General features: G+C 36.5%; 1 protein-coding gene across 2 annotated transcripts in view; it reads left to right on the top strand.

The window, feature by feature from the left end:
* The first annotated feature begins 3,941 nt into the window (after positions 1–3,941).
* The window catches only part of yap1 (Yes1 associated transcriptional regulator), a 58,168-nt gene continuing 52,682 nt past the window's right edge, over positions 3,942–9,427 (top strand). Inside the window, exon 1 of one of the 2 annotated variants that reach the window (XM_088346520.1) lies at positions 3,942–4,683. In XM_088346520.1, the coding sequence (XP_088202646.1) occupies positions 4,483–4,683 (201 nt within the window). In that variant the 5' untranslated portion in view covers positions 3,942–4,482. The remainder of the gene's footprint in view (positions 4,684–9,427) is intronic. The other variant, XM_088346518.1, reaches the window with a different exon arrangement.

The following is a 9,427-nucleotide window of genomic DNA, read 5'->3' as shown; positions in this document are numbered from 1 at the left end:
CTTGCCTTCCACAGCTAAGTTCAATGATTTAGGGTCCTGACGCCTAAAAAATTCTGGCTCACGTTTCCAATCTTTCACCGGCTTTTCTAGTAGCTTCTCTAACTAGCTGCTTAAGAAAGACACATATACCAGCTCTGACCAACTCCAGCTATTGTTATTGTCAGCTGCTCCTGTTTTGTCTTTCAATGTAACTCTCCCTCCACAGCTGGTCATGCAAGCAAATATTATAAACATCTTTCCCTTTTTCCCACTGGTCCCCTTTCTAGCCACACATGTTGCTGAGTTCCGTGATTCAGGCTACAAACATTTGACACATTATATATTTTACTATATCTTTTATCTACAGAGCAGAAGTAAATGGAATAAGACCAAGAGGAAGGCCTCGATTGATGTGAATGGTGTTATGAGTGCACTGCAGGAAAGAGGTCTGAATATAGTGGAAGCTAGAGCTCTTGTTGATGATAGGAATGAGTGGAGAAGTGTTGTGAAAGGATTGTGGGACGTTTGGACCCGTTCTAAGGGATGGGCACCTGTATGATGCAGCAGGGGTAAACCAGTGAAAGCTGTCGGGCCCTGTTGTTTAACAGAAAAGTGTGTTATGTCACCCTGACCCGAGTTACATGCCCGCTTTCTTGTGTCCCGTTTCATCTGGAGGGGCGAAAGCATGACGAACTTGGGTGCCGAGGTAGTTAACTTGGGTGGGTGTTTGGGTATTTGGGTTGGCCATGGTCCAAAAAAAATTGTGTGCGTTTTTTACTACTTTTTCCCTTTTTTATTTTCTTTATTTTTGTATGTGTTTTTCTTGCTGTCGGTCACCCCTCTCGAGGGATATGACCAGGGTAGATAGTTAGACAGATCTTTTACTGGCCTTTTAAGTAGCTTCTTCCGCTAGCTGTTTAAGTTAGCCAGATACAGCTCCGATCAACTTCATGTCATTCCTCTTTACAGCCGCATCGTGTGTATCCAGCTTGCTTTATCTCATGTTGTTACTGAAAGGATTTATAGCAACTTTCATGTTCTGTCGCTGGCTGAAATTCTTCCTTGCAAGATAATATGGAAGTAGGATTTCGAATTGTGACAAATGGTATCTTCGGCCTTCTGTGGGGGTCATCCTTCAGCTCTATTCTAAGCCACAACGACCTCTAGTGGTGAATCATTACACACTGTCCTAAATCATCTGTGTCATAGTTTAAAGATTCCTTTCTCCTCGCCCCACCCCTCAAATCCCTCTTTGCACTCAAGCACGACACATAATGGCACTATTTTCCCTCCCCCGCTTAATTTTTACAGTCTTTCATGAAAAGTAGAGCCATGCAGTTCCCACAATTGTCATGCTAATGAGCCCCCTCTTCCATTGAGAAATCATTTTGTCAAGATCCAGTGTCTGCCGACGAGCAGGCTCTGTTTCCCATACATCTTGCTGAATGAATGATTATGACAGAGCCCTTATTAAAACAGCCCCAACAATGTAAAGCAGATTAAGGGCTTGGGCCACCGATCACATGCTCATTTTTTTTCTTTTTTTCCGTACGTGTTGTAAAAGGACATATTCATTGTTACCAAAGTTCTCAATTCGTACTTTGTAAAACAACGCAGGGGAGTGAAAAAATGACATCTGTATTATTATTATTATTTGTTCTTAATGCTGGTTCAAACGTCCCAATTTGGCACAAATGATAACTGACCGTTTTTACTAAAACGCAAAGAATCACATTAAAGGGACAGCGTGCGGGGTTGGGAGCGGACCACCCACTTGCAGGGGGTCTCATGTTTACTCCACATCTTTCCAGGCGTCTGTCCACTCCCCCATTTCGTCCTCAATCTCTTCTCAGGTTTTCACGTGTACTCAAGCTGCGCTACTGTCCATTTTTGAGGCACCTGTTACACTGCTTGGTGCGATAAATTTATGGGTTGGAGCTTGCTCTTCCCCCTGAGATCCGATCTGCAACCTCAGTGGAAATGTTTAAATCTAAACTTAAAACTCACTTCTACTCCATAGCATATGAATAACCTACTCTTCTCGTCGGCTGAAAAATGGTCTGTGTAATATAGTGTAATAATCTGTGAAGCCCTTTGAGACTCTTCGTGATTTAGGGCTATACAAATAAAGATGACTTGACTTGACTTGACTTGTTTCAACACTAAACTGAAAATGGGTGCCCCTAGTATTTTATGTTATTACTTATGTAAAACGAAAAATGTGCACCCATTTTCTATATTTTTAGTAGTTCGAATTGATTCCAGATAATTTTATCTTATTCAGTAGACCCTAGGATACAGTGACCCCGCCTTACAACATTTTCATTTTAAGGTCTTGAATAAGATGTTTTTTGCCGCATGGCGTCATGAAGATGCTGATAGTCTTTTGGCTGAACGTCCTCCCACCATGCCTTTTCAATCAGTCAGTTCAAAATCTCGCAACTGTGATAAAAAACTATTTTTTGTACTGAGTTCTCACTATGGGTCCTGAGAATTGCAGTAATGCTAAAGGGAGAAGCAAAAATTTGATAACCATGGAAATGCAGCTTGCGATAATAAATAAAACAAAAACAATAAAAAATACTAAAAATTAGCCAAATTATAATTTTTTAACAATTTTACTTTTGTAGCATGTTTTTTGTACATTTTTTTCTTTCAAGGTTGGATTATTTGGGTCATTGTTTTCTAAAATTATTTTACAATAAATTGTAAATTAAAATAATAACATCAAATTAATAAATCCTAATCCAATGGATATTAATCCAACAGATATTCATTTTGCACGATTGAGAAAGTTTTTTCTAAAAATAAACACAAATGATTTATAAAATATATATTTCTCAAATAAATTTGAAATAAAGTAATCTAAAAATATCAAATGAGTAGATTTGTCAACAAACCACAACCCCAACAACCTCGCCCAAGTAGAATGGCCGGCAACATCAAACAGCTCGTACATTATGAATGGAAAAATAATAATAATAATAATTGTATTATCTGCTTTTTCAGAATGAAGCAGACCTGACACAGGTCCCCGTCTGCCCATTTGTGTGCGTTTGGTGCAGCAAATGGACCACACGTCGGTCTTGATCAGCCTGCAGGTGGTCCTTCCAGGTGGCTCGTCCGGGTAAGAGACCTCACAACTCTTTGAAAATAATGATGTTATTCCTTTTTGGTGGTCCAAAACATTGACCAAATTAGCCATATGAACACTGAAGTAGCTCTGGATCCGTTTTCTTCATTCAATAAGAACCTGACATTACAAATAGATAGTATTTTCAAGTTTATAAGGCACATCTGATTATAAGGCGCACTTTTGAATTTCTGACAAATTTGGGGGTTTTAAAGGACGCCTTGTGGTCAGGAAAATACGGTAATCACCAAATATTGGAAATAATGAGTTAATTGCAAAAAGGAAAATTGAAAAAAATCTAATTGGGAGTTTTCAAATTTAACTTTAAGAATCATTTTATTAGTACAAAGGACACACATGTAAATGAAATATTGTCAATACAATATGTTAATGGTCAGGAGATTTCTTACGCTTGAACAATGAAACCCTAACTTAAATATTTTTAATTTGCTGATATATTTTCTTGTCATGAAAACAAAAAAAAATGTTTTAAAAATGCAATTTCAAAGTAACGATCAATATTTTTGGGTGGAATTTTTATCGTTGGTAAACGGAACATTTACATTACAGAAAATGACAACAAAAAACAAATTTCTAAATATATTTTTCTACCTCAAATATGTATTTTATTTATTCAACAACGTATATTATTATTTTTAAGCACTATATTAGTTTATTTAGATTTATTGAATTGTCTATATTGTTATTGATATAAACGTTGTGAAACATATGTGCCTATTTATATATATGTACCACTAGGAGGTGCAAAAAACACACTGTCCCTTTAAAGTTGTCCCGTCTCCGTCGGAGGCTAGCCCCGCCTCCTGGAGCACCCGTCCCATGAGTCAGAAACTTTCATGTCCTGCCCTAAGTTTACACTCGACTGGGGCGAAACTTTTTCCTTTTTTTTCTTCTCCCTCCTTCTTCCAAAAGTGAGCGGCGGAGATTTGTTTGTCCTGCCAGCAAGCAGCGAGCGAGCGGGCTCGCTTTGGGCCCAAACTCCCAAACTTTTCGGATTCCTCGGCTGGCTGGTGTAAGGGGTTTGGGTGTGTGTCGACATTTTGTTCCCAAAAAGTTTTCTTTTTGAGGATTGGGACGACGGGAAATGTTTGAAGAAATGTACTTTGTTTTTTCCTGGAGAATGCCGGAAAGGAACAACCGCAAAACGTCGACTTAGTGCGGCTAACAACTTTTTCCTCGCCGGGGGGGAAAGTTTAGGATGAGCCGGGAGAACCTTTACTGAACAGCGTTGACATTTTGTATTTTTTACACTCCTTATAGTGTTTTAATCCAAGGAAAAACACTTGCAAGATCGTCTTTTTCTTTTCCTGGAGGATTTTTTTCGAGGTGGGGGGGACTTTTTCGGGACAATGGATCCGAGCCAGCACAACCCTCCAGCGGGACACCAAATCGTCCACGTCCGGGGCGATTCGGAAACCGACCTGGAGGCTCTCTTTAATGCCGTGATGAACCCCAAAAACACAATCGTACCCCCCTCTTTGCCTATGAGGATGAGGAAGCTGCCTGATTCCTTTTTCAAGCCCCCCGAGCCCAAATCTCACTCCAGACAAGTAAGTAACACCCCCCCCTTTCGAATCTCGGTTCCGATACAGACAGAAGGCCCGTTCTGTGAATTTCTTTCACCCCCTTTTTAAATTTTCATTTTCCAAATCACACTAACAAATCGAAATTAATTAAATAATTTGCTCAGGTGTTGTAGAACTCCCCCCCCCATATTTTCCAGACTTTACTTGTCAGATTTTGAGTTTACGACGTCATTGTTTTTTCCCCACATCTTTATTATTGTATATTTATGTTTTGCGAAATTCGATTTACAGGCCGCCAATCCATTTTTTTGATTTATTTTGTGTCTTTTTTTTTTTTTTCCCCTCCCCCCACCCTCAACTACCCTTAACTTGTTGCTCCCCGTTGGAAGTTTGCCGGCTTGTGCGCATGCGTCAGCAGACTCCCCACAGCCCCCCCTGCTTCTCCTGCACCCCCTTCCTTTCCATTACCTTGATGTTCCTGCCTGTCATTTTGTTTTTGGGGAAAAAATATATATTTTTTTGAAAACAGATTAAATGTTGGAAAAAAACGTTTTTTTAAATACAAAAAAATACACGAATTGCTCCTCTATTATTATTTTGCTCAGAAAGATTTTAAAGGACATAGTTTAGGGGTATTAACACACTGCAAAATGATAATATATATATTTTTTTTAATGAATAGTAGTTTTATCCCCCGCGACCCTACTGAGGATAAGCGGTGCAGCTAATGAGATGAGACGAGTAGTTTTGTTTCGTTTAATAATGTTGTTTTTATGGGTTGTTGTGTTAACCATGTATTTGTTTATTCTTAATATACTTGTACAAACACTTTTGCAGAGTATTGCTACAAGAATTATTATTCAAAGTAAATATTTTAAAATAAACATTTCATTATTGTAGCTATCAAAGAAAAAGTGTTTAAATAGGTCTGAGTGTGAGTTTTATCTTATACATATAATTATTTACTATAGATACATATTTTCTTTTTTTTAGAAACCTATTTCATTTTTTTGTGTTTCAAGTCAGGCAAACACTCAACATACATACGTACATTACGGTAAGAAACATTTGTTGACATAAAATATTGAAAAATAACTTAAAAAAACACGTTTTAAATATACACTTTTTAACTCTCATGTTGAGCTCCTTTTATGGACCATCTTTGTACTTTTCTTTATACAGCTTTCATGGAAAAGTGAATAAAAACAACATGTCATTTTTTTTTCTACTGTTCGGACTGAACTAGGAAAGGTCTCACAACATTTTAAGTAAATATCATTTAGGGATTTTTTTTTCTGGGAATTTAACAACACAGTCGCGGGTCAACAGGATGATCAAACAATTATAGTAAAAAAGTTAAAACGATGAGAATATACGTTTTACTTATTGATGTGTATTATATAATTCGTTTATCTATATCATATTAATTTCTTTTTTGCAGTTGAAATCCTGCAAACATTTGTACACAAAGGTGTGATTCATTTGTTTAAAATGTTTTGATGTATTTTTGATTACATAAAATATTGAAAAAATTGTGAAAAATGTATGTGGATTTGCTAAATAAAAAGATACACGCTAATTGTTATATTTCCTTTGTTATATATTCTTCTCTCCACATTGTATGTATGTGTATATATAATATAAAATATGGTTTAGGGGGGGGGGGGGGGGGGTTTTAAGGGTTATTTAGCTTGTTCATAAATCATTATCCATTATCCGTTATCGGTCAGTTCATAATACGCTACAAAGCCTAGGAGCCGGGACACTTACTCTCAGCCAAAAGGCCAAGCTAAGGTCCTAGCCCTAAAGCCTTGCCGCGATCATTGCGAATGCACCGTTCCCGGAGGTACTGCAATACCGGGCCGTTGCGTGGAGTGGACAGAGCAAGCTCCTATATTCTTCTCTCCACATTGTATGTATGTGTATATATAATATAAAATATGGTTGGTTGGATCCATTAACCTCTAGAGTCGTATGGGGCACCATTTTCTGTGGTGTGTCTTGTCAAGTATAGCCTGGTGGTGCCCATTCCTCTCCAGGTCAACAAATGTTTCCCTCCGGTCTTTAATGTGCTAACACTATAAAATTGTTGTTTTATCAGTCCATACGTGTGTTATTGCTTCATTTATACACACCAGAGGGGCGGCCATTTCGTTAGTAACGGTCCATTGAATATGACGTCAATGTTGGTCATGTGACGACCAATTACAGTCCCCCGAATCCTGAAGGAGAGCTGTGTTAGGGCCTTAATGTGATGTCATGTGGAAAGTAAAAATATTGCCATCCCATCTGGTGCCCTTACCAGGCGGTAGTAGCTCAGGAGTTAAAGCGCTCGTTTTGGGATCAAGAGGTCGCAGGTTTGATTCTCAGCTCCTCCGTGTTATATGTATATATATGTGTCAAGACACTGAATCCCAAAGGCCCTAATAAGCAAGTTAGTTGCCTTGCATGGCTGATGCTGCTATCGATGTGTGAATGGGTAAGTGTGAAGCACATTGTAAAGCGCTTTTGGGAGGTCTTCATTGACCTATATAAAAAGCGCTATATAAATGCAGACCATTTGCATTTTATTATATTTTATTTTTTCCAACAAATTCAGTAATACTCTAAATGTGGTGTTTGGATTGGAGCAGGGGACGTAAATCTTTTTGTAGTGCAGCTTCTTCTCTGTAAATACTGTTTTTTTTTACAATGTTAAAATCCTGTTATTACATGGTTGTTTTTATGTGTGGGGCTAAAATAGGCTCAGTCAACCACAATATCAGCCTCATCTAAAATTGGCACCGGGCATTAAATATATAATTCATAGTCTTATTGCGGAATGATATGCAGTATTCAGAGTTCGTAAGAACTGCTCATATATGTAAAGACATTGATCATGCGCATTATTCTCATGCTGGTTAGTAAACAGATAGTATCATTACAAAACACCACATTGGAGAACTCTGCTCTAATCAGATTTCAATCTTCAACAATCTCTAAAAATGTGCGCCGAGTTGAGAGTGAGCAAATCTGTGATGCAATATTGACAAACACAAATTTAAAATGTTTTTCTTTTTAATTATGTTAATCAACAAAATGCAACAAAAAGAATGACATTTTGCACCCAAAAATAATGCATAAGCTTAAATAAACGGCCCCATCTTTTTAGATAATATTTTTGAACCATAAAAATTATTTACATTTGAATGAAACAAGCAGGATTATCTGTGACCGCAGAATTTAATAGTGATCATTTTAGTTTTAGTAGAAAAAATATCAAATACTTAAATCTTTTTTTAATTAAATACATTCAAAATGAGATAATTGATTAAAGGTAGACATAAAGAAACATAGGTCCTCTCTTTATAAGTCTTTATAAGTATTAGAAATGTTTTCTTAGAGTGCATAGTTTGGCAAGATAATATAAAAGATAATATAAAAATAACTTAATGACAAAACATTTTCTGTTCAACATTTTTCCGTATTTTTTACTGTTAATTTTATTTTATTATATTTTCATATAATTTACAACTACACTTTTGCAGTGTATTTCTCCTGAAAATAATAGACAAGTAATTATATTTTGAAAGATTATTACACTTTTGTTTTTTCCATTTCTTAACTTTTGTAGTGTTATCTGATTTTCATTATATTGGCAAGGTGATGTTGAAGTGGGTTGAGGACATTCATTATATATATATAATATATATATATATATATATATCAGCTTGTTGATGCGGTATTGTTACACTTTTATTTAATTGAATACAGTATTTTTTGATTTTTTTTATCTTTTGGAATAGGGTTCTTTGTACATTTTTACAACCTAACCACTAAGGCAAATTCTATTACAGTAGGCAGCCGGATTGCGGCAGGAATTCTTTCAATGTTGGGGATCGCAAGAAGAAATGGTCTTATAACGGGAGATAGAAACCAATGGAGATTAGCTTGTGCGTTCCAAATCTCCAGTACCCTAGGTTAAAACATTAAAATTGTATATACGTATAAAACTATAGCAACCTAATAGTGTATAGTAAGTACTACATATATTTACATGGTCAAAAAACAAAATAAAGTATTAATGTAAAGGAAGATTAGGTTTTATTCTCCCTTTTGTGACAGAACTTGAGGTAGTAAAATGGATTTAGCGGGTTGATGCAGAGGGGCAGGAGTTGGCGGAATAAAACAATGCTTTTTTTTTTTTTTTTTTTTTTCCAAAATTCCAGTCGCTTGGATAGTCCATGTTGCTGTAATCGCCTCCTCATTCCTAACAATTGTATCAAACGTCGATTGGTTACGGCCATATTCCTGAGCAGGGTAATGTGTGTTCCTTAGTCCAAAAATAATGCATTATCCATCGTTTTTCGTGTGGATTGCGTACCAAAAAGGACCTGCGATCGTCGAAACCTGTGAAGTAGAAAGATTTTTATATTTATTTATGAAATACTCCAATATACATTGAAACAAAAAAAAACTTTCACAAATAAATAAAACTACTGTGTTTTATATTTTTTTTATCATAAATAACTGTACTGTCAAATTTTAATTTAAAAAATAATCTGGTTTATTTTTGCTGTATTGATTCAGGACATTACTTCGGATGATATTCTTTCGTCTTCATGTGGATATTATTGGGAAAACGAAGACGTGGCGTAAAAGTGCGTTTACCTAAAGCATGTCGAGAAGTCCAACATTGTTGGTGATCGAAATCTGCCTTTTAGCCCTAGCCTCAGGTGCTTTTGTTGCTCCAACGTTATTGATGCACAGGAAGAAAAGGGGCGGGGTG

The sequence above is a fragment of the Urocampus carinirostris genome, chromosome 10 (assembly GCF_059441175.1).
Source record: "Urocampus carinirostris isolate Australia breed hairy pipefish chromosome 10, RoL_Ucar_1.0, whole genome shotgun sequence".
NCBI lineage: Eukaryota > Metazoa > Chordata > Actinopteri > Syngnathiformes > Syngnathidae > Urocampus > Urocampus carinirostris.
Note: the sequence above shows the minus strand (reverse complement) of the source record. Positions and strands in the feature narration are given on the sequence as shown.